We start from the raw sequence: 25,558 nt of genomic DNA on the forward strand, positions 1-25,558 counted from the left end.
CACAGCGTGCTGCTGGCAATGGGCACAGTGCCTTGGCAGGAGATGATAAATGAGGTGGAGGGAGCAGGCATGCATGACTGGTGTCGTTGAAAAGCCCGTTTGTGCCTAATAAGTCTGAGAAATAGTCCAAGAGTCTTTCATGCGTGGTGAAATATGGCTTGTGGTACTGCCAGAGCTAGCAGTCACTCTGGTTATCGGTTAAAAGGACCAGGCATGCAGACGAAAGCGGGAGGGTTTCAGTGTGTGCATCCACCTCCTTAACACTCAGGAGTGCAGTGTCAGCAGTTCCCAACCTGCTTCAGCTCACAACCTTCTCTCTGGTGTGGCCTTCTCACTTCCATTCCTGCCTTTGGGCTCACCGCCCCTGGGGGTTCCAGCCCTGCTACTTCAGGGTCCCTTAGCCCAAGAAATTTATTGGGAAGTTGCCTATTGTATTTTCTGGTATTTAAACCCAGGGCACTGTAAGGGAAGCACTGGTGATCATTTAGATTTTATCCTCTCTAGTCAATCACCATCTTTTCCTTCATTTCTGGTATCCAGCTCATGTAGCCAGTGCAGCTGGCTGCAAGTCAATATGTTGATCCCTAACTTTGCATGAGTATTGAGACCTATTTACTGTGGGAGTTTGGAGCCCAAACTTGTGCGAGAGAGAGATGCCTTTCATGGCATGACAGTGGAGAACTGAGCTTTTACTTGAATTGGGAAAGAGGGAGGCAGGGCCCGGGGAGCATCCTTCCCTTTACGGGGCTGGATAAAGCCTCTTAGTAACAATGAGATCCCACTGCTTGAAGGAAGAGTGTTTCTTTGCTTATGTCTCAGGGAACAGTTGTGCCCAGTCTGCTTTGTCCCACATCTGTAATGGCCACACTGTGTACCCTGGCCTGTGATGTGGCCAAGAGTTGCAGAAGTCAGGAGTGATTTAGAATATGCAGTTTCAGAAACTTGGGGACCCTTTAGTATTATCTCTGAAGGGCTGAGTGTGCTACTTTTGAAAGTAGGTTCCTTTTAAAGGATCCCCATTTAGAATCCAAAGTCAAAGATTTCAAGACTGAGCTATGTTACCCCAGTAAAGAGGAACAACGAATGGCTTTCTTGAAGCATATGGCAGTGTGCCACTGATCACAGTAGTTTGTGAACTGTTCCTGTCTTGGTATGCTGTGTTCTTCATTATTAAGTCTTTGAGAATCTGTTTTCCCCAAATCAATAAAAACCCAGTGCTGTTTGAGCTACGATCCAGGTAGCTGTTTCCAGTTTCTCTCTCTTGCTGGCTCTTTTGTTGGCATGTCCAAGAATCAGACAGTGGCCACTGAATGCACAGGACAGTAAAACCAAATAATAAATTTATACAGAGAGACCAGGCTGGGAGAGGCAATAACAATCAGATCCCAGGAGAGGAAATGAACTGCACAAACAAAAAGGGTGGTTGAAATTCAGTTTCCACCATCAACATTAACGTCATTTGGTTTCCCTTTGAGCCTGTAGTACTGTCTGACATCTCCAAACCACACAACTGTTCCGGGCTAGGCACGGCACGCAGGCCCTGGCCATAAGGATATTGCCTGTAGGGTATTTGCATTCATATGGTGGCAGAAGCAGTTTCCTCCTTCAGTCAGGCTTTGCTCAGAGCATAAAGGTGGTGGTTTTGCTCTTAGCAGGGCCTGCCTGCAGCCAGACGTGGTAACGCTTCTGCGTGCAAGCTCCCACTCATTTCTGAGTAATTCCTGACTGTTACCCTATTTCTCAGAAGACCTGTCCATCACCAGGACTAAAATGACTGCCACGTGTCCCTCACTTAATCCTGTGCCTAAATTAGTCATAAATGCACTCTGTTCTTAATGATCTTAAGTCTGGATTACAGCGGTGCCCAGACACTGGGGTTTTCTCCAGTCGGAAGCATCAATCAAGCACAAGGAGCGGAGTGGCAGCCCGTTGTGCTTGTAATTTGCTCTACTCTCTAAACACACTTGCTAGGTAACACCCTGTCAGCTGGGGTTATGCAGTGGTTTTTCCATCTCTCTGGGAAAGCTGAGGAAGGGAGAACCTACATTCAGAGGTGTAGTCCACAGGCAGGTGTCCCTGCTTTTTATGTCTATGTGAGCCCCTGCCCATCGGTGCCCAGCGTCATGCTCATGTGTCGCCTCGATTACTTGTGCTTCAGACAGACTTTTTTCTCAAAGCTTTGATGTGTGTTGCCACAATGGCTCTCTTTTTTCCCTTGCTAGGTCTCTCAGCTGCTTCATTTACATTTGTATTGGGACCAGAAAAAAGGGCAGGTAATCTGCTGAGTGCTTGTACTAACCCTAACTGAGGGCTGCCTCCTCATTAGACCAGTTTGAATTGTTTTCAGCTGGGGTTGCTCTGAGGCCAGTTGCTGTCTGCTCTACTTCCAGTGGGTAGATCCTGCGTGCTGAGCTTTAAAAGCTGCCTTTGATCCCATCAGCAAAATGCCTTCCAAGTCCTCTGCTGGCAATCGGAGAGACTCCAGCAGCCAGACAGGGAGCTTTGTACGTGGAAAATTCATCTAACTCAGGTTGTTGCTACTGCATTGGCCAAGCTGCTGTGTTTGCTGCTGTTTTCTCGCTAACGGCTAAAGGGAGCCTTTCTCCCGCTGGTGTGTTCCCATCAGGATGGTTGGGCTTGCAGCGAGGTCAGGACTTGGATCAGAATTGAAAATGCATCTCTGCAAGCATTTTCTGATGGGGTGGTTGGGGAGGTCCCGCTGACAGCGATAACTGACATCCTAGAAACATGCCCTACACCTCGCAGTGAATGTATATCTGCGGGATGGGCGCTGTAACATGCATGCAGATGTGTCTGCTGGCGTGGAGGAGATCTGCTAACCAACGTTACAACAAAAAATAGAAGAGCGTTAACAGGTTTAGTATTGTGCTGGAAGTGTGGTGAGTGTGACTCACTGTTCCCTTGCCTGTCCATTAACTACTGATCCCAAGATGCAAAAGGCCAGAAGGTGCCATCCTTTATTATTAACACTGATTGTATTAAAAGCTTCTCTTTATGACTTGACATTTTTTGGTTCCTGGTTTGTGTCACTTCGCCATGCTGTGTTGTAGTTTCCACAGCTACTGAATGAAGTTTGTAGGTATTACAAGTGTTTTGAAACCTAAATAATGTCTACAGAATTCTTTCAGATTGCCAGACTGAAGGAATGAAACAATCTAGACACTGTTATTTGTTTATATTTGGATCATATTTAATGAGTCTGTTATATGAATTGCGGATTTTGAAATTATGTGCTTTAAGCCCATGTAGTTCTACCTATGTACATGGAGTATTTTCATGAATAATTCCACTGGATGTAAACCCAGTTTTTCCAGACTCCTAAATCCATCTCCCTTTAAAAATTTTTGCTTCAAATGTGAATGGAGAGATTAATTATAGAGAGGTAAAGTAATTCCAGATATTTCTGATGGAGGGCCTTTTACAGGGCCTGTCACAATACTGACTTCAGGTTTTGGAAAGGATCAAGATTTTGGAAAGGATCAAGATTTCTGATCCTTCCAAGCAAATATTGGTTGCATCAGTGTTTGTGCTTTAGACCCACAGAGATAATGTTCATTTCTGGAGGTGGTGATGTCTACAATGTTTAGAGAAAGGCAGCGTGCAGGTTAGCTGGCTTTTAAAGCTCAGTATTTTGATACTGTTTTATTCTGCTCTTTAAAGCAAAAATAAGGAGAGAACGTGCTGGATGTAGGTAAGTAAGGTCTGCCTGTGCTACGGTTGTGATTTTGACTGAAGCAGTTAGATGTGCCTAGATTAGTTTTAGCTTAATTACTGTGCCACACGGATGGGAGCTTTAGCTTCCCTTAGAATCACAGATGAGCTTTTGCAGCTTAAATGTCCCTGTCGTGATGGGCAATGCCCTGATACTTTTGGTAGGGTCATGAATCTAAATAAGGTTGATACCAAGTCATAGCAGTTACTGGGGAATGATGTTACTGAGTCCTTCTTAGTATTTGTCTTTTGTCCTATTTATTACCACCAAGCCTTGCCCCAGCCTGGTCCTTCTCTGCCCCTGTAAAGAGAGCGCTGCCCCATGTATGGGCCTGCTGAGGTTGGTGGGTCCTGGGAGAAGAAGAGGTGGAGAAAGCCTGAAGAGCTTTCACCTATGGAGTGAACTTTCTTAGGGACAAGAAGATCAGATGAATTTGGGAGCAGGAACACTACAGTGAGGAGGAAGCAGAGCCACCTGCTCCCACTGCTGACCAAAATCTCACCATCCAACAAAATCCCTGTCTACTGCATCAGAAGTACCATACTTGTAGGGGGCAGTCTGTGTCCTAGGAGAAGCTGGATAGGGTTGGAGTTGAGTCTAGGGAGCAATCTTGTGCCAGGGGAGAGTAAGTTTTTCTCTCCAGGAGCAAACTAGCCCAGATTTGTGTGGAGGTTAAAACAGCATACACATAGCTTCAGGAGGACCTGGATCTTCTGTCTGTGTAGACACAGGGTGTGCTGAAATTCCTGGGACATCTCCCATGTCTCTAGCAGTTGGAAGAGCATCTGTGTGATCATGGCCAAGGTGGTAAACAAAATCCCCCAGAACAGCTGCTCTTGATCTCCCACGTGACTGTTTTAACCAAACATGGCCCAAGATGGGCGCTGTGCTAAATCTATTCTGTTGTGAAATCAAGCTATTAACTTGGTTTTTCTTCTATTAATAAATGGTAAGTCTTGTTGTGGAATAGTAAATGTTACAGCTGGATAAAGTCTTTATTGCTAAAACATACCAAACCTTCACAGTGCTGGCTGTTCAAATGTTTGTGGTTTCATATACAGCAGCTGCTTATCTGAGAGGGAAATTAAGGTTGGTGACAACAGCTTCCATTTTATTCTGGAACCATCCTGATACTGTTGTAATTATCATTTCTGTCATGTTTCTGTTTGGGGTCAGGTAGAAATGTGGCAACTGGGAAAGGATTGTGAGCGTTAGGTTGTGCCCTAGGAACAATTAAATCAAGTCTACCCCTACAAAGACCAAAGGTGCAAAAATGTGAAAGAAGTGGAGGGAAATCAGCAGGATTTCACACGTGTTCAGTGCCCTCACTCAGCCTGAGCCTTTGGTATCCCTGCCATTTCTGAGATTTGGACAAGCTTACACAGACTGGTACGAACAGCAATATTTTGCTATTTGCATGATGAACCACCTTTATTTTTGCTGTTATAAACCTGGGTGAAATTAAAGCAAAGATCAAAAAAAGACATTTTAATTTTTTTTTTTTTTCCTGGAGAGTCAAAATTGTTTAGTGGAGCTGCCGTGACCGTGTGTTTAAGGCTGTGTTGTACATATTATGTGCTAATGTAAGGGACCCACAGGTGACAGGCACATATCAGGCCCTTGTTTCAAAGCCGTCTCTGGGGCCTTTGATCACTCTATGCTGCTACATCACAAGTTGAAAGGCAGGAATATTAATAGATCTTCTTCATTTTCAATGCAAAAGGGTGCGTTAGTGTCATCTTCCCTGCCAGGTTGGTCTGATGCGTGGATCTCACCTCTAATCTGACTCATGTCCACGTACATAAATCGCCGGCTGGAATGAAATGGGATTTGGGTTTGCTGCTGAGCAGAGCAGCTGGGAGGAGGTTAAAAGCTTGACCATTTCTGACACTTGAGCCGGTGCTGGAGGAGGAATAGAGCACTCAGGTTACAGCAGCTCATCAATTCTGACCCTCCGGCTTTGCTGGTCCAGTCATTCTGCAACAACAAATTATTATTTAGTGGTCTGGTTGATCTCAGCTGGCTCTCACTAGGGATCTGTTGTAGTCAGACTGCAGGGTAGGATGTTTTATGTCCGTTTTATACCAGTTACTGAGAAAAGGGTGGCTGTGCAGGAATTCATTGCAAGCTACAAAACCCGTCCAGAACCAAGATCGCAGGCAGCTAACCAGACATTTCAGTGCACCAGCCCAGTGACAGCTGCAGCCATGGACTGCAGAGTAAACATCTTAGAGGGACAACTCGAGATGCCTCTTGGAGTGAGAATGTGTCCCAGGAGTCGCTCAGCCACTGCAAGAGTAGACAAAATTCAGGCATCAGCTCTTCTGGCAGGTTGGAGAGTGAGGTGGCAGAGGTGAGATTTTTAACAGAAGATCACCTCTAGGGACTCCACTGCCAGGCACATAAAATCAGAAAAAAATAACTTGTCTTAGTAAACAAGCAAAAAAGCCCTATCCATTTAAAATACTTTAAAAAGTAGAACATGGGAAATGAGAAAGAGCGAAGTAAGTCTGCGGGAGGAGCAAGAGAGGGGGGTATGGAGACAGTTGAGTTTTATTTTTCTTAGATGATGCAAATTTCTACTGATGATGCTTTGGGGACAGCACTGAAGAAGATGCCATTGTGCTGTTTGCAAGAAAAGTGCTGTAGTCCAGGATGTACAGACTGCCTGTAGCTGAACCATTACGTTACGGAGTTAGGAAGGAAGTTTAAACCCATTTTTCTTGTATGAAAAGTTTCAGGCTGAAAAGTTGGGAGATTTCTGACCTAGCAGTTTTGCTGGATGTAGAAAGTGCAGTCTTTACAGTCACAGTGACTGTAGTTACAAGCACCAGATGCTTTGTCTACTTACAGTCCCTAGAAGTAAGGTGCTAAGGAACTGATTTTCTATGACTGCATGCAAAATTTCTGACGTGAGGTTGGTAAATCAGTACCTGTAGGTAAATTAATGCATTGCCTTCCCAATGTATCAATGCCAGTGCATTAGGGGACAGGCAGTGTTGCTTAATTTCTTTAGCATGTGTCCAGTCTTGCCTTTGGTTGTAGGTGATCAGGACAGGTCCCTTCTCCATGCCAGGCCAGCACAGAGCATACTCTCCATTGGCCCCTCGCTTGCACCCTGATTTTGTGGGTAGGAAACTCAAATCTGCTGCCCAGAAGGGAGCAGGGATGGATTCTGCTCCGGCCCCAACCCAGAGCGCTCTGGCAGTGTTCAGGCTGTGCTTCCGCTCGTGTCCTGCTTTGACAAATACAGATCTAAATGAAGGTGATGTGGGAATTGCTACGATGTGTTGTAGCTGATTTGTTAAACAGGGCAATATTTACTGTTGTTTGTCGTCTTTCTGGTTTCACCTCAGTCAAAGCATCCATTGGATTTTTCCTAACTTACAGTAGCAGAAATAGTTTTAGAATCGAGCTCTATATGTTTATTTCAATATTTTTTCAAGACTGTTTGCTATGAGGTATCTTTCAGACCCTCCTCCCTCCAACAAAATATTAAAACCTAAATGTACTTCTTATCTGTTATGCTATTTGTGGTTTGAATGTCACTTAACGTAGCAGATAAGGATAGACAGATTCTGTATTGATTGCATTTTCTGACATTCTTGCTCTGTGGTAGTGGCACAGTATGAGGATTACAGAATTCAGGAAGAGATGTACTTGTAGTCAACTTTTTGACGGGATGTAGTTTTAATGAAAGATGTCTTTTAACCAACCCATCCTTTACAAAGAACAGCGATGTTCCTTCCACCAGGGAATGTGTTTGTTGCTTGATTGAGACCTGGTCTAAAAGGAACAAAAAATCCTGTGTGAGTTAATATCTTCCGTAAGCTGCATGAAAAAGCACCGGGATATTTCTTTGCATTTAAGAGTAACTTTTTATTACCTTAAAATTTCAAGTGTTCTGTGCTCTGGAAATTCTGTCTGTGACTGAGAATGTCTGGGTGAATATCTTCATAGATTATTAACTTTAAAGTTTTCATGCAGACTATTTAATTGTGTTTGTGAAGCCAAGCACCCATTTGATTCAGATCCTAGTGAAGAAAAGTGCCTACATCCTGCTCCTTTAGATGTGGCCAAGGCTGCTCTGAGCTCAAACGACTGCATTGAGCAATCAGAGATGCTCACTGTCAAAAGTTGGAGTGACTTTGTGCATAGAACCACCAAGGAAGAGCAAAGAGAGGGAAATGATGCTTTTAACAACTCATTTTTATCCTCTCTAGGTTACTCAACCATGCAATTTTTTCTCTTCCTATTGTCCTGGTGGATTTCAATGAGCTAGGGAGGAGGAGGGCTCAAAATGCACTGTGAAATCTAACTTTTATGTGTGTTATTTGCTTGCTTGTTTAACTAGGGACAGGGGGCCCTGTCTGAGAGACTAAGGAGCTTTAGCATGCAGGATCTCTCGACGATTCGTGGAGACAGCAGCAGCACTGTTCCTCCTTCAGTCACTGTACGAACAAGTAGCAAACAGAGCCAGCCAAAAACATCCAGAAGTGTATCGGAAGGCACTGGCAGCTCAGGTAAGTGCCAGCGTTATTTCAGTGTTGTGTTGTCTGGAACATCACATAACTGAGTGAAGTCATGCAGATGGCAGGAATATATAGAAGCAGACCTTGCAGGCAGCACATACCAGAATCCACAGGACACGGGCGTGCTGTTGAGTCTCTTGGCACTGAAGAGAGAAAACAGCATCATCGTTTGATGGTTGCTATTCTCAGCTGGTGCTAAGAACAGGAGCAAGGATCAATCCTTGCAACTGGACCTGAAAAGTTAGGCTCTGGACTGGGTGCTGCTGGTGGGTTTTCAATGAGAGGGGCAAAACAGAGAGATAGGAATGCGCAGTAGTGGGCAAGGGTTGTTATCATCCTAAAAACCCCCAAACATCCTCTCTTATCATCTAAACCCAAATGTGAATTCTAATGTATATCTGGTTTGAATTAGGCCCACTCATACTTCTGAACTGGACGGTAGCTGTTATAACACGTGACAGTTGTAGTTCAAGAACTTCATCACTGATGAAGCCTATTGAGAAATAAAACTCATATAAAGCACTCCTAGAAGCAGAGACCAAGATCCGACAGCTGGTTATGGTATGAAGGATGGCTGCAGAAGCGCTATTATGGAAAACAAGTCTCTCCAAAGGACAATGGTTTGTTTACAAATTCTAAAAGAACAACGGGAAGAAACATCACAGTGGGAATAAAATTCATTACTGAGGATTTAGTTACAAAAATGTATTTCAAGTTTCGTTAAAGAAATCTTTGTGAGCCCAGATCCAAAACATTTGATTGGAGATAGCTTTGCAAATAGATCTCAACAATTGAGACTTGAAGGGTTATCCCAAGCAGGGGGTTCCAGATGGCTTCTGGGATTCCCAGACACCACCAGAGATCATGCAACTTGACTGCTGTGATAAGAAGCCACAGCAAAAGTGTGTTGCTCTTGGTAGCTTGTGAAACATATGCTGGCGAGTTTGAAATTTAGCAGTTTCAGCTTCTGTGTGTTGAGGTCTGTGCAAGCATTCCCCGTGTTTCAAGCCTGTGTAGACTGCTACCCCATCTAGTTTGCTTTTAGTTATGGAATGTATTAGAAATGTCTTGTCTCGTCCCTCCTAAGGAGTGTCCTTCAAGCCCTGTACAAATTTTGAGAATTATAGCTCGCTGACTTATCCTTTTATTTATTTTTTAATATCATCTGTTGATTGAATTCTCTTTACAGGTAAACTGGCATAGCTCATGTTTGTGCACAGCAGTTTTATTCTGGTGTTTATGTAAGGCTTTGTATACACTTCACCTGAAGTAATCCATCTGAAAGTAAAGTATTTACAGAGAATAGAAAACTCCTCCTCCAAAAAAACCCCAAAACAATCACATATCATTTAGACCAAAATAACAAATGGGACAAATAAAGCATTATTTAGTTATCTTAATTCCATATTGTGTGGAGCAGTCTCTGCAGTTTTGTTCTTAAGGCAGCAAACTCAGCTCACCTGGCCACAAGCACCTGTCTGAACACACACAGGTTTTTGATTTTGGTCTGGTTTCATACCAGTACTGTACAGGGATCTCTCAAAATGAATCTGTAGGAAATAGAACTGTTCATAAACCTTTCCAACTGAGTGTAGTGTTTATCACAGATTTTTGCATCTGAATAATTTGAGACGTTGGGTTTAATTCTTTTAATGAAAGCAACAGAAATTTGCGATATCTTCCAAGGTCTCTATCTGTCCCATCCCACTTGGTGATTTCACTGGGTTGCATCTGGGGTGAGACGACACCGCTCTGGGCACACCAAGCCCATGGTCCCATCACTCCACCTGCCATATTTGTATAGTTGAAGTGTTGCTCATAAGCAAGGGGCAGACAGAATTTGCGACTGCCTGCTAGTATGCTGTATAAAATGTAATACATACGTATATGAATATGTGCATGAGCAGTCACAGCTGACACACAGCTCTTTTTTCCTGTCCCCAAACCTTCAGATAACACAAACATCCATGTCAGCGGTCCCTGCTGTCTCACAGAAACATGAGACTTCTCTTTATACTCCTGCTTTAGAGGTAAAGGGACTCAGTCTGACATCAGAGGGAGTCAGCAAGAACACCCTGAACTCTCTGTTTGACATGAGGATGACTCAGCTGAAGACCTCACCTTTCTTGTAAAAGGTCTTTTTAAGCAGCTGTTAGGAAGCCTGACAGCAGTAGCTGGAATATACAAAATGACTTTAGGAACATTAATAGAGAGCCTGGCTGGGACTGCAAACATTGTACCCTTGATCTGAGTAGAAATCCTGCTGTATAGAGACTTTCAGGGAAGACTTGAAGGAATGAGTCCTGTGTCTGCAGAAGAAGCCGTGTGGTGGTTAGGAGGCAAGGCTGTGAGTTAGGACACATGAATTCACACCCCACTTTATTGCTGAATACTGGTATGACCTGGAGCATAACGTTGTTCCTTAGTGTGCCTGTAAAACAGAACAAACTGTACTTCCCATGCCCAGGTCCTGAAAGCCATATCTGGTAGAAGATGCTTGTGATTTTTTAAGGTTAATACCTTAGAAGATTTCTTACGTGACTTTCCTGTACACCTTTCTTCAGTGATTGTAATATGTGAAGAAGTCTTGTCTGTGGATTGATCCTGGTTTTGCAAGCAGGGTCCTGTTGGCAGTGACAGTGCTCTGTCTTGCTGCTACACTAACCTACCACAGTCCTCTGCAAGCGCAGCTTTCAAAGCCACTGCCTGAATTTACAACTGATCAGTAACTGTGGCAGGGACAGGAACATGAATTTGGGTTTTGTTTTGAATGGATGTGTAGAGAAGAACTGCTGCACGTGGGGTTTGCCTAAGGAAGAGGACATTGCCACACCACAGCCAACCTGACAAGTAGAAAAGCCAAGCACTACTGAAGTTGTTGTAACCCTTTTTGCTTCAGGACTGATGTCCCCATACCTGGGAGTGCGTGTGAGCATCACTCAGTCCCTGGGGGTCACAGTCTTTGGTGAAGGAGTACATACACAGATTGCCTGTGGGAGTGCTTTTATAGCTCCCTTTGTTTCACTCTATGGCTCTCGGGGATGCACAAAAGGGACTTGTGGGACCTACGTTAAATTAGTGTTCGATCCAGATGAAAAGTACTTTATTTTACTATTTTTGAGGGATTATTTTTACCTCAAACAGATTTGCTGATCTGCCTTACTGGGAGCTTCCAAAATAACCATTTTGGTAGACGGTCAGGGAGATCAGGCCTCATGAGATCAAGTGGCCAGGAACTAGAAGCTCCTCAAGCCACCTTCTCAACTGAACAAATGGTGCATGGAAATGCACCCTCGCTGTGAGGCAAAGACAAGAGATGGCTCTTTGGGTCAAGGTTACAGGAGTTTGATGCATCCCATTCCCTGAGCAATGGAAACGCAGCCACATCTGGTGTGGAACTTGGTGTTGCTCAGTCCCAATCCTCTTGTGTGACTGTGTTTAAAAGCAGATAAAATAGCTGAAGGAAAGTGATTTGGAAAGACACAGAGGTGCAGAGAGATCTGTTGTCTTCCCTGCACAGATGACACTTGGGTTTATTGGTATGAAACCCTCCTGTGCCCCTGTGAACACCAGGAGTGGTTCAGGCTCTGGTTTCACAGGTCTTGGTTGTGCTTCCAAGCCCACTGAAATCTGTGAAAAGGCTCTCCTGACTCTCGTGAGCTTTGGCTGTGTCTAAGAGCTGGCTGTGAGACCACGCTGTACTCAAGCTACATTAAATAACCACTCAGCTTGTTTCATTTTCATTGTTGTTATTTTTATAATGTGACCGGTGCTGATTAGATGGATTTGTGACTCTCTCAGTCCCCTCTTGACACAAAGCATCGTGTGAAGAGCTTGGCATTTAGTTAGTAACAGCCACATGCAGACACAGCAAAGGTTTATTTTTGTCTGCTGAAGAGCGTCTTATGAGGCCAAGAAATTGAATATGCAGGAGTTGCCTATGAGGCAAGGGAAATTACCCCTGCTTTCCCTCTACCTTTTGCTGTCTTTGCTGTCTTTTCAATGGTGCCTGCTGTACGCAGGTGTTCAGAAAAGGTCGAAATGGTCAAAAGCCACACACAGACAACATGAAGAGGCAAAGGCTGCTTTCACCATGATTTGTGTGTGACTGCTGACCCCGCACACAGCACGTTACTTGAGGTGTTGCCACTGCTCCAGTGAAGCAATCCTCACACCTTCCTTTGACACACGCTGAGGAAACGCGATGATTGCCCTTCCTCCACGTAGCAGACCCACCACCTGTCCTCTTTATCCGATCTCTGGCTTTGCTCTTAGTTCAGCGTTTCTTGATTTAGTGCCCTGGCACCCTACCCTGATGATAGCCTGTGATATTTTAGCTTTGATACATGTTCTGACCTGTGCTTCTTCCACAGGCAGAGCTGCCCCTTTCCTTTGGGAACTGTAAATGTCGTGTGGGAAACTGGAAGCTCCAGAACAACATTTCCAAATATTTTTCAAGGCAATTTTGTTGTTCTGGTAAACATCCAGTGACAATCCACATACAGATGTGTCTTTATTAACAGTGGGGGGCTTTTGCACTTCTTAACCTTACATTATTGCCATAAAAACATCCTCGACAGTGCAGATAAAGCGTGTTCCCCTGCAATGGCTGGTGAGTGACACACGTGACTTGAGGAGCAGGACATTGGCCACTGTGTCACATAGCTCAATCCCATGGGATGAGCAGTGTCCAGAGCTGACGATGTCTGGGCCAGAGGATCACATACTACAGAACCACCCTCTGTATTGCCCAGACCAAGTGTCCTTTCTGCTTAAGCTTACCCTGAGTTGAGATCATTCTCGGCGGGAATGATTTCAAAGCAGAAATGCACAGTGTGATTTCTGATACTCTCTGCTTTGTGCAGAAGAGACTCAAGGCTGTTTCTTGGTTTTGCACTTGAACGCTGAGGGCTTTGCAGAACAGAACAAAGGCGGGGGAATATCAACATTCAGGATATGTTGGGATAGTTTAGACCCCGCCAACTAGAAAAACTCCAGAAACGTGTGAAAACAACCCGTTTGTATGTGTTGTATGAGCTCTCAGAGAAAAAAACCTTCATAAAACTGTGTTCAGCTGCCTTCTGTGTAACATCAGAGGCTAAACCCACAGCAGATTTGTGGAGGTTGGTTGAGATTAATCTCTTTTATACAAAGGCCGTAGTTTCATGGCAGCATCCAGCTGATATGAGCCAGCACTCCTGTTGAAAGGTATGACCCAGCTACTTGCTTCTGCCCATACCATCATTTCCCCTGGACGTGTTTAAATCTTGTTTATATATGCTGACCTCTGCCTGGGAGCTGTATCAAGTTAGATGCTGTTCCTTGCTTCCAGGTGCTCTTGACCTGGGTTAGATTCTGAAGTCAGTAGAGAGCAGCACCACAGACATTGGCAACAGCACAGGGAAGGTGAGGGGCAGTGGGACATCTGCTTTCAGCAGCAGCACTGGTTTATACTGGTTTAAAATGACTATGAAACTATGGAAGAACCTTAGTGCCTGCAGTGCTGGGTAATTGTGACCAAGGAAATCACACAGAGCTCAGACCTTTTTTTCTTCAGAAGCTTTTGAACCTGGAGTCACTGATGCCACTGTGAGGAGTAAATTGGAAGGCTCAAACTGGAAATTATTTGCAAGATGAAGCTGTAAAGGTCGCACTTTTATGAACAGCTGTGAATCACCTGCATTTGCACCGAAGGGTGCAATGCATTTGCCTGGGTTGCTTTCCTTCTTATGGCAATTCTGTAAAATGCAATTCCTGCAGGACTCCTCAGCACGTTACTGATTTAGGAAGATGAGGGATCTGTTGATAGTTTTCCTTCAGAAGCCATGTGAATGGCTGCATCAGTGCTTGTAGAAGTCTAAATCTACTGAAAAAAATCCAGGCATGCAGCAATACAGGTCCCAGTATTGCACCTCGTGTTTATTATCACTCAACCTTTTGCACCGTGTTACCCATTGCTTATCCACGCTCCCGGCTCCTCTGGTCAGGAGTTATTTCTGTTTACTGACCTGAGAGCAGAGCCAGGGAGCATAATCCCAGCCTTAACACCCATTAGGCACACAGCCTGGGGTAAGGCGCCTTCCTGGGTCTGTGCTCCGCGCTGGTGAACAGAGGTGATGGTTCCTCTGTGCCCACGGGGGCCGTGAAGTCCGCCTCAAAATGATGCCAAGCGTTTTCTGAGAGTAGCTTAGCCTGATGAGTTTCTAATGCTCGGCTCCTCTTTCAGTGTGCACGTGTTGCTCTGTGTGCCGACTCCTCAGAGGTGAGTGCTGGATTTCCTGCGCCCCGATACCCACGCGTCCCTTTTGAGCATGGCTGCGTTCCCCAGCCTGGCTTGCTCCTGCTGCTCTGACTCACTTGGGTTTCCTAACACCAGGGGAACAAACCAGGGGAAGGCCAGGCTGCGAGTGAGCTGTGTGTGCGGATGGCAAGTATTGCCATGCTTCTCACCTTACTGACCTCTTACCCAAGGCTGGGGAGTGTTTCTCTGGAGAAAAGCCTCAGTCTTTTCTGTTCTGGACGATGTGCCACTGTCCTTGCTGCACTAGTGAAACTCCTCAATCCCCCAACACTAGTGTAAAACCACTAGGAAAGCAGCAAGAGCAAACCTCCCGCAGTCTCAGCCATGTTTTGCTCCATTCCCTAAGGATTGGCACATGTTTCTCTGTTGGTGGAGAGGACGCTCGCGTTTGGGATGAGCAGGGTAAACAGCAAAGCCCAATAGCAGAATCTGCTACAACAGAATAGGGTTGAACAGATCTTCAGCAGACCCTTCAGTCTGTGCTAGAGCCATTTTTGAAAAACATCCCCACTGTCCCCAGCATTTATTGTGTTTACAAACCGAGGAGCGTAGTGAATGCTTTAGCTGCCAATGGTTTTTCAATGCCATGCCAGTTAGCTCAGTTGCTAAGAGCTGAGCTGTGTCACTTCTGCGTTTTGTCCCAATGGCAGATGAAAGGAGAGGGAGGCCTCTGATTTGGACATGCCAGAGGATGGGACTGCCAAGCAGCTTGTCTAGGGAGAAAGAAGAAATCCAGCCTGGCAGCATCTCACATTGGTGGAAGCAAAAGACCTTTGTAACTCCTTCTCATCTCATGTGCTTTCTGTTTATTTTGTGCACTGTAATCAACCTGGGGACGGCAGCAAAGGGATGAAGGATCGCAGTGCTGCCACCGTGCTGCTGGCTGTGTCCCTTCCATGCAGCCCTGTGCAGCGTTACTGCTTGGAGGCTGGTGATCCCAGCCTGACACTGCCTCATATTTGGTTTGTCACCCTCCCTGTTGTCCTCTTCTGGTTCTTTGCACTAGCACATTTGGGGTGTGTGTGGCACTGTGCAGGAGAATGAAGCCTGTTTAAGGCGGTCTCTGTGTAAGTATCATGAAACACTCATATTCACAGTGCAATTTATTAGCACCCTTCTAACTTTAGCCTAAACCGATTTTATGGATTTGACTTCAAAGTGTTATTTATAAAAAGAATCACTGACTCCTTAAGTGCTTAAATAGTCGTGAGTTAATCTTAGGAAAGTCATTTGAAGTGTTTAATCTTAGGAAAGTCATTTAATATGTTTACAAATTGGGCCTGAAGTCCTGTTGATCTGGTTTAATTGTGTGCCCTGTCTTTCAGATTGGCTTGTCTTACTGTTTCTCCCCCCTCTGACATAATCCACTCCCTTGGACTCTGTCAATAGGGATATGCTGAGGCTCTGTCTCATATATAAGGTTCATTCTGCCTCCACAGGCTGCCTTTTCTCTGTCTCCAAGGCAATAGATGCATTAATGCACTCTCAGACAACGGCCTGTCGTGTAAAATGCTCCTTTGTAAGTGCAGCTTTGGTAGCTGGGAGAGCTGACTGCGTAATGTGAACACGTCTTCTCAATGCCACGGAAAGCAGAGGGAAGAAAGAAGCTGATTTTTTTTAGCTAGAACTAACTATTGTCCTAAACTATTGGCACTTGTCTTTCCTTGGTGCAAACTTCTGTATAGCCAGTTTCAGCATACAGTCGTTAACAGTGCTCATTTCCAAAGAGTTCATAATCTAAATGGGCAGATAGTCAAGCCTTACCTCAGGAGTTATTCAAGGCCGGTTTAGAACCATGGTGCAGCTGTTTTAGCAGGAGGAGTTGCCTGAATGCTCCTGCTGGTGAAACTCTATTATTGTTTCTCTTGCTGGCTGACTCATAAAAACCCCCACAGCTTTTAGGAGAGCACAGGCTCTCCTGCCCATCCTGCTCCCTAAACAATATCCTGAGACAAGATAAAAGTAGTTTGGCCCAAAACATGGTGCTTTCATGAGGACGTGACCTGCAGGTGCCATGGAGCGTGCATTTATGCAGGGACTGAAGGCCAGGCTGGGTGCAGCATGAGCACCACTTTTTGGGAGCAGATCCATCACTCTCAGTAGTGGTGGGCTCCTCTGCTGCTGAAGCTGTTTGCTTCAGGTCCTTTCTGCCCAGTGGGCTCACTCCAGCGGCCTCACAGTCTGCACATGACAAAGTGTTGACACAATTCAGGACATTCATCCTCCGCTGCTCTGGGCAGCTTCACTAAACGCAGGCATATTCTTCTACGTATACTCCAGCGTGTCGTCTTGACATCTTCTGTGCCAGCCCTTGTTCAGTTACAGACCTTTTTTGCTGGCAAAACCCTCTCCAGGTCTTTACACAAGCTTCTGGTTTATCTCTTTTGTGTTCGTGGCCTGTGGAAAGTCAGGCTGCAGCATCAGAGAGCAGTGGTACAATTACATAAGAGCTCTTTTTTCCCCTTCAGAAAGGACAGGGTGAAAATCTCCAGAGATATCTGTTTGTCTTTTGGCAGTGCCTGGTAAATGCTTAAGCATTGGTCAGTATTAAACAAGCTTGCTTGGAACTGGCATTTAAGACGTAACAAATATTATGTTTGGTGGTATTCTCTCAACTAACGTCTCTTAGGTGCTGTTGCAAAGATCTGTGGCGTGGTTGAGAGGGAGGAATGATTTTAATCCTTGCAGAGAATAAATATATCTGGCAGATATTTGAAGAATTAGCTGTGTGTCAGGAGAACTGTTGCAGCTGTGTGTATTTAAGGGGGAATTTAAAACTAAAATGCTGATCAGGAGCCTTAGGCAATGTAAGAAATGTGCAAATATTCGTGACGAATGAGACTGGGTACGAGTGTTCACCGCAGAGCTGTGCTCCATGGCAGTGACTGATACAGTTATATATGCCTTAAAAACTACAGCTCGGCGGGGACAGTCAGCCATCCACGGGGTGATGCAGCATAAAGCCACCTCCTGGAGTGTTTCTACTAAAATAATGTTGGATATTTTCCTCCATGTGATCGTCACCCTGAAGAAAAGGTGGCAGATCACACACAATCTGCAGTACAGCTTAGCGAGGACCTTAATGGGACATGCACTTAATTGTGTTTGAACCAAATCACCTTACTGGTATGTTAGATGTAACCAACCCCTTCGCTGTGGCGTGCTACAAATGGCACAAGAGATTATTACGGTGGGAAGTACTCTTGAAAAACTAATTGGCCTTGCATCAAGGGGGCTGTTCATGTGTCTCTGAACTAACTCAATTAAATGGTGTAGGTGGTTTCATTTTTGTTTGTAGCCAGATTTGCTCCCAGCTCTTGTGCTGGGGATCGACACATTGGTTTTTTTTAACCTTTCTCTCATTGAGCTGAAAGAACAAACGACAACTTCCCATTGCTCTGGGTGTTTTGTTCCTTAAAACTTCCCTTCACGAAATGTTGCATCGGATTCTTACAAGGATGATTTGCATCGCTTTGCAACAGTACCTCTGAATGGCAGTTTGGGAGTTTCTCTGGGTATTTAAGAACACTTTCATCGTTATTTTGGTTATTTCAGGGAAAGTAAAAATTTTCATAGAAAATCAGCAGGTCCTTTAAGTTTATTTGCATTTTACCAGTAGAAAGGTAAAACATTAATTGTTGTTCAATAAACTCCAGTTGAACCACAGATATTCTGAAAGCAAAGGTGAAGATGTCTGTGCTCTGAAACAATGTTCTTTCCCCTTCTACACCCAAATGTTTTCCCCTAACAGTTTATTCTTTCCTTTTCTCTATGTAAATATTATGGGACTCTGATGTAAGTGTTACAGATTGCATGAGTTTTCTTCTGAGGCGTTTGGCATAGACTTGCACTTAACAACTTAATCCTTTGTGGGATGTGCTTTCATTAACGGGTGACTTTCTTGATGTGATCAGACTTGTTTGCTTTGGTTGCACTTGATTTCAGCTTCGGAAAGGATTTCTGCCTCTGTTTTTTGGCTTCTGGGCAGTGTGTGCTGGTGGAGTTGGCTGCTCCTAACTCCTTGGTTTGGCAACGGAAACTGCTGGGGAAGTACATGACTTGGGTCAATGGCTTGTGGAAATGATGGCAAATTTGTCTTTGTTGCAGGGAAAAGAAGCTGATCGCCATCGTGTAATAAATATCTGCTCTCTTGCTCTTATTAAGTGGTGTGCAAACCTTCTTATATGAATTATCCCCTGGAAAGGCTTAGCTCTGCAGTGACTTTATCTTCCATTACAATAATACAATATCTTGCTCCTGGTTCGTGTAATCTGTGACTGTGGTTTTCCCCATTGCTCCCAGAGAATTACAGAGACAGAAATATTGCCTGGGAAAATTAGGGGGGTCCAGATTCTCCCTAAGGTTTTGAGGTGCCTGATTCCCACTGTAACCATATTTAAGTGTCCAAATTTTTCAGAGGATCTAGATCAAAGTCCTTTGCTCCTCTGTAATTAGAGTGGGCCAGGCCCTGACCTCTGTTGCACTCATGAAAATCCATAGGAGTTTCCCTGGATTTAAAGAGCAGCAGAGATTAGAGCCTGGATCAAAGCAACTGCTGAAAAAACAGCCTGCAACTGGATCCCACTTCTTGCTGTAGAAAGAGTTTTGCAAGTGAGATTTTTAGCCCATGTAGAATCCCAGAGATTAAAGATGACGATGCTCTGGCCCTATGTTCCCTTGTCTGTGCTGGGTTGTTCCCTGTGGTACATTTAATAGCTGAGATCCCAACCCTGTCTACTTTAACTTGGAATATGCCCAGCTTCAGGGCTTCCCACCCAATGTGTTGGTTGCATGGGTTCCCTTTGAAGGAATTAGGATGGGACGATAGGAACTGGAATTAAGGAGTCCCTTTCCTAGGTTAGATTCTGTCTTGCCTTAGTGAAGAGAGGAGTGTGATCTGGTCTGGCTACTAAAAAGATGTTTGCAAGAGGCAGCAGCAGCATCAGCCCTGGCACCACAGCTGATTTCCCATTTCTACAGCGATTCTGCCCCTCCACGCAAAGGTGTGGAGCCATAAATGTAAGAGGTGGAGACACCCAAAACACAGCCTGCTCCAAGATGGAGTGTGAGAGCTTCCCAAAGACGAGAGCAGCAGGGGAGACGTCTGGCGTAAGGTCCGTGCTTTCACACAGCCACCACCCGGCTGTGACACCATCCCTGGGGCTGTCAGCTGCCTCCCTGGAGCACACACTGCTGGCTCTGCCACTCTGGGGACATCCGATAGTGCCCTGAGGCCCCACAGCCTCTGATCCTAAAGGTGGCTCTTGAAAACACACAGGAGGTCACCTGAGGCCAACTGCTGTCCTCCAGAAGCCTGTGCCAGCCCTGACAACGTGTTTTGCTCCTCAGTCTTCACCTTCTTCAGAAACAAACCTTGGTGCCCAGACCCATCCATTCACTTTAAGCCTCCATCTCCTCACATTGTGTGTTTATTATTCTGGTTAATCCCCTGCTTTACATTTTCTCCTGCAGAGGACTCACTCTCACAGTGTAGGAAAATTAGTTTTTTTATGCTGTCATCACTCTATTCACAAAAATAATCAACTTCAGGGTTGGCACTCAAGCAGCAGCAGCCCTTCAGAGATGAGTTGTCTCCAGAGTGTAATGTTTCCACAAACATAGGACAAAGTCTGGCACCCCAAATCAATATGAGGTTGGGATTGCCCACAACACAGATGTCCTTCCTGAGGCAGGATGGGCAAGGAATCCTCCCTCTTAAAAAAAACAACCCTGTGTATTCAAGATCTGCTCTTGTCAATGGCCAGAGATGTAGTGGAAAGGCCTGGGATGGATCCACTTCTTCCCATTTCCAGTTCAGTGAGGCTGAAGCAAAACAGGTTCTTATTTGGCTGCTTTTCAGTGCTTCATTCACAATGAAACAGAGCAGAGGAGAAGAGGGCCTCAGCTTCAGGACTTTACAGACCTCTCTGCTGTGGGGGTCAAAGAAGAATGTGCCAGCTTGGAGGCTGAGCACTCCTTTGGTCTTCGTGGACACAACTCCAAGACATGGATGTGACACTTGGGCTGATGTGGAGAACAAAAGAGCCTGATGGAGGCTGTGCTTGCCATGGAGATGGGCAGCGCCGGTGGCAGAGCTGCCTGGATATGTGTGTCACCTGGCACCCAGTTCAAGAGAAAGAATAAAAGAATAATACCAGAGAAAGCAGCGTACACTGGAAGAGCATGGGATTCCCAGGAGCGTTATGAGGGCTGACAGCTCCTTCTGTTTCCTTTTGCAGCGGAGCGGCTGCTGTAGGAGAACAGGAGCAGGGCACATGTGCCTAGTCCTGTGTGCTCTCAGCTTCAGCATCTCCACAGGCTGGTCACTGAATGCTCTAACTCTGGTTCTCCAACTTCTCCAACTCTCTGTCCTGTCCTCTTTGAAGTCCTCTTTTTTAATGGGCAAAGCTGTTGTCTCCTCACGGCAGCACATGGTTTGGGTGTGTGGTTGAGCCAGCCTGCAGTCCACATCTGAAGGACCACTGTGGCAGAGGGCAGCTGGGAGCAGTCATGTGAATTGCTCTTGGGGCAGCACTTGGCCTCCAGCCTGCAGATTTGGGCATGTTTGGTTCAGGCTTTGCTCAAGCTCTGAACAAACAGCATTAAAACTAAATTTGACTCCATTTTTCATTGGCTTAGAGAGATGCAAGGACCAACTGCCACATCCAAGATGATCTAAGTTAAGCTTCTCCTGAATATCTCACTTCCCAAATGGAAGGATAAAATAGTAATTAAAATAAAATGTTCCTAGAGTGATTTAGTGTTCTAGAGAACATTAAATTCTCTCCAAGAGTAGTCTTAACACCACAGTCGTATATAGAAAAAAGATGGCTCAGCATTATCCCGGGCCTCTCTGCGATGTGACTATCAGCATTTTCAGTACAGCTGGGAAAAAGTTGACTTCAGCTCTTCCTGGAAACCTGTGATGGTGTCCTCCAGCCTGCCCGTGCAGATGGTGATGAAGGGGTAGAAACACAGGGTCAGTGGCCAGAGGAGGGTATGCACTGCTCCCTCAGCAGCAGCCGCATCCTGTGGGCTGACACAGGGACTGAGGACTGGACAGGGACAGGACTTCAGCTGCTGACTTGAATTTGGCACCGGAGAGAGCCCCAGTGACCTGTGGTGTTGCTGTAGCCAAATCACTTTCCTTTGGTCTGTCCATTACCCAGCTGAAAGAGCTGTTGGAGAATTCAGTTCTTTCATGCTTTAAGCATTTAAATGGATTAATAAGTATTAGACATTTAAGAATCCTCTTTGGTCCAGCAGAGTCTTACAGTCAGGCTGAGACAAGAAGCACAGAGCATTATTTCTATGTGAGTTTATACAACAGTCTAAAATTGTGGTTAATGCATCTAAACAGCAAATGCTTTCACCCCGGCATGTTTCAGAATGAAAAAAGGCTAAGTATTAGTCAAAGAAAGAAAACTCCAGCTTTGCTGATAAGAAACTGGAGATGCACAAAACTTCTTCACTCTGGGTGTCCCTTGCTGAACCTCTTGCTTTGGACTGGCCATTAAAAACACCATCTGGCTTCACTGTCTGGATTTAAGGCAGCAAGTGGATCGTGTTGTGCAACACAACCGTCCCACAGAGATCTCACCATAAGTTACAAAGATTAAGAACAACCAAGCAGGTGTTAGTGGTCTATAGTCACAGAGCCATAATCTGCCTTCAGATCCATCAGTGGAGTTAATGCTCCATGAGATTTACTCTAAAGTGACCGAAGAGAGACTTTTCCCCACCCTGGTCTTGCAGCAACGCTCCCACTTACTGAGGGTCCGTTCACTGCCTGATGAAGCTTTTGGTTGACCTCAGTGGATCTCAGACTGGGTGGGAGGCTTGAGCTCTCTCAGCTTCGAGTCAGTTGGGGCTGCCGTGCTTCACATTTCTGCATCCCAGGCAGCTCTCCCCATAGTGTCCAGAGGGCTTCAGCACTCACTTGGTGTCTTCTAGAGGACGTTCCTTCTGAAGGCTGTAGGTGCAAGAACTATGGATGGACTCAGCGATTCACAAAATCAGCTATTTTGTTTATCCCTCAGCCAAACAAATAAAATATCTCTTTCTAGAGTCAACCTTTGGAGCATCCAAGGCAGCGAATTTAGTCTCAATTCTATGTAAAATAATCCAAATTGAGCTTATAATGGCTTCATAAATAAGACCCTTTTGATTTCTAACCCCACAGCTGCTATTACCAGAGTGTGGTGTGTGAATCTTCTGCCTATTAATCCCTGGAAGATGCATGGCTTTGCAGTGATTGGCAGAGTGTGACCCAAACCCTCATCATTTCCTCCTCATCCTCTGTCTTCACCTTCAGACTGCAAATGGCCGTGTTAAACAGCTGTGGACAATAAATATGAAAAGCCACCTGAGGCAAACTGTGAACCAAAAGACTCTGTGTTCTCAGATGATGAAGAGAACGATTCATTGGATTGTGCATCCATGAACAAAAGGCCCAAAAAGAAGGATCAACCCCTTGAGGTACTTCCTTATTGTCAAGGCTCCTCCCATGACATTCCTTGCATCTTCAACTGAATGAGCATCCCTCTTTGGTCTAAAAACACTGAGTCCAAACAATAAATCTCTGCTCTTTCAGGGGTGGGTCTTGCTATGGGTTCGCTCACTTTTCTGCATGCATGGATTTCCTGAAAGAAGTGTGAATTAGTGCCCCTGGAGATAATAGTTACACAGGGCTTCAGAGTTGGATCTGAATTGCAAAACTTGGACCAAAACCATGTGCTAATGTGGAAGTATTGGGGTGAAAGGAATTTGGATGTCAACTGCTAGTTGATTTTTCATGTCTGTAGAGGAAAATCAACTCTCACCCCCAAGGCAGGATAGCTACGGTGAGAACAGCACCCACAGACAGAGCCCCCACAGTTCAGGGCTCTCAGAGCTTGAGTTCACACCTCTCCAAACCCCACCAAAACCAGTGGCAGTTCTCCCTTCATGACTTCAGTAGGTTTTTGCATCAGGCACTGCATTAACAAGTGGGCTTTAAGTTGCTTCATGGAAACAAAAGAACTAAAGGAAACGCAGATCTCACACTGCGGTTTGCCAAAAGCAACTTTAGCAACTTTTTGTTGTGGAGGAAATAAAACCTCCATGGGAGATGGGGTATGTGGAGACTTGGGGTAAAGCTTCAGGCTTGGAAGATGGGATGAGGGTGTTGGATTAGTCCCATATCTGGAAAAAAAACCCCTTGGTTTATGGGCAAGCTGGAAGAGATGGACATTTAGATGGAGTCTAAATGAAACCTCACTGCACTGCAGTTCCTTATCTGTGTGAATATTTATAGCTTGCTGCATCATGGGAATGCAGGAACAGCACAGTCTTGTGTTGAAGAGGCCTGCAAACTAGAAATGATGGTGTCCTGATGAATGGTAAGGTCCTGTCATAGTCTGATAGGTAAATAGGTTGATGCTGTAAAGAAAATAAAGCTTTGGATATTTATGTAAATGGAGTAGAAAAGATTATCAGGCCTCCACACTGGGAATTTGTGCTTCTCCACAACATCTGGTAACCTGTTCTTTTTGAGACGCTCACAAGACACAATGCTGTGCCACAGCTCTTCTGAGAGAAGTACCCACTGCAGATTAAGTTTTGGTTGGTTGGTTGCTGGTCTGACTAATTTCTGTCTCAGTCTGGAGAGCGGGGTTAATCACAGTAAACCAATTTCATTATATTGGTCTGGCTCCTCCTGGGCATCCAGAGCTCCTGTTTAAAGCTCTCTGCATCCACTGACTGCAAGGCAGAATTGCAGTAGTTGGCTTCTAAAATAATTTCAGCGGATAGTGGCTGGCCCGTCTCCCAAGAGAAGGGCTGATCTTTTAGCCTTCTCCTTTACTTCATGGCTGAAACGAGATCATTACCACAGAGGTGCCACAAAGATGGATGAATTTTAAGGAAGGACAAAGATGTTTCCTATTATGCCACTGAAGTTTGCTCTTGCTTTTCTGCAGGCACCGCCTAGGACCCTTAGACCTCGCATCAGGAAGAAAAGTACCTCGTCCTCTGCCACTGAAACAATGTGAGTGCAATGAGCCAATAGCACCAAGATCCACAGAATGTCTCTCTTCTGCCTTAAAGAGCTACTGGGTAATAACGTAGGAAACAGCGGTGGGATGGATGTGCTTTGATGTACAGCAGCGTAGACATGGCCTTTCTCTCTCCTCTCTCTGTATCCCTCTGTCACACGCTTCACGTGTGTCCGTGACGTGGGTAGGAGGGTCTGGCAGACCCCTGCAGGTGAAGCGTCCTTGTTTCGTTTGCAGTGTGCGCCCACACACACAAATCCCGTAAGGCTGTACAAGTACAGTTCCCCTTCGTGTCTGCATAGCTCTAGCTCTGCGAATGCACAGCGGAAACAAAAATAGTCGGTTGCTCATGATGATACATCGACAGTGTGTTTACTTATGGCTTTATCATTAATGAAGTGGATTTGCAGAAGCCATGGATTTCTCTTTCCTCCCTTCCTCCTCAAGACTCTGAATGATGTAACAAATGTCAAAGTACTTTGTACAAAATGTCCAAGATTTATAGCGAAAGCTGAGCTGCAACTCCGTTTCTCTTTCTGCAAGTCAGTCGTGTGTTCTGAGAAAATCATTGTGCTAAGAACCATAGGGACAGAACCACTTACAGAGGACGAGGAAGAGACATGCGAGAGAAAATAAATGGTTTCAACCATGTAATGAAGGGGGAGTCTTAATTTTCATCAGCCTGAGCCAGGAGAGTATTGTGTGGAAAATGATGGTGGCTAGGAGAACTAGACCGGATCGCTTGTGGCAAATGTTCTGCTGCCAGTTTTAAACTGTGAGCAAGCCAGGCTTCTACTGACTGCAGCCACAGGAGTTAGAATCGCTTTAGTGATGCATTTCCAGGGGAAAACGCAGCTTTCTCCCCTGCCTGCCACGGCATCAGTCCCAGCGCTCTGCTTTCCTGGTGAGGTGCTGCTGTTGCACGAGCAGAGCAGAGCGCTGGGTCTGAGCTGCTTTT

At 45.3% G+C, this 25,558-nt stretch overlaps 1 protein-coding gene across 1 annotated transcript in view; it reads left to right on the forward strand.

Annotated features, from left to right (window-relative positions):
* REEP1 (receptor accessory protein 1) overlaps window positions 1–25,315 on the forward strand; it is a 39,285-nt gene extending 13,970 nt beyond the window's left edge. Inside the window, exons 6-8 of the mRNA XM_010178506.1 lie at window positions 2,223–2,273; window positions 8,088–8,256; window positions 24,526–25,315. Coding sequence (XP_010176808.1) covers window positions 2,223–2,273; window positions 8,088–8,256; window positions 24,526–24,536 — 231 coding nt within the window. The 3' untranslated portion in view covers window positions 24,537–25,315. The remainder of the gene's footprint in view (window positions 1–2,222; window positions 2,274–8,087; window positions 8,257–24,525) is intronic.
* The last annotated feature ends 243 nt before the right edge of the window (window positions 25,316–25,558 follow it).

The sequence above is a fragment of the Mesitornis unicolor genome, unplaced genomic scaffold (assembly GCF_000695765.1).
Source record: "Mesitornis unicolor isolate BGI_N332 unplaced genomic scaffold, ASM69576v1 scaffold5182, whole genome shotgun sequence".
NCBI lineage: Eukaryota > Metazoa > Chordata > Aves > Mesitornithiformes > Mesitornithidae > Mesitornis > Mesitornis unicolor.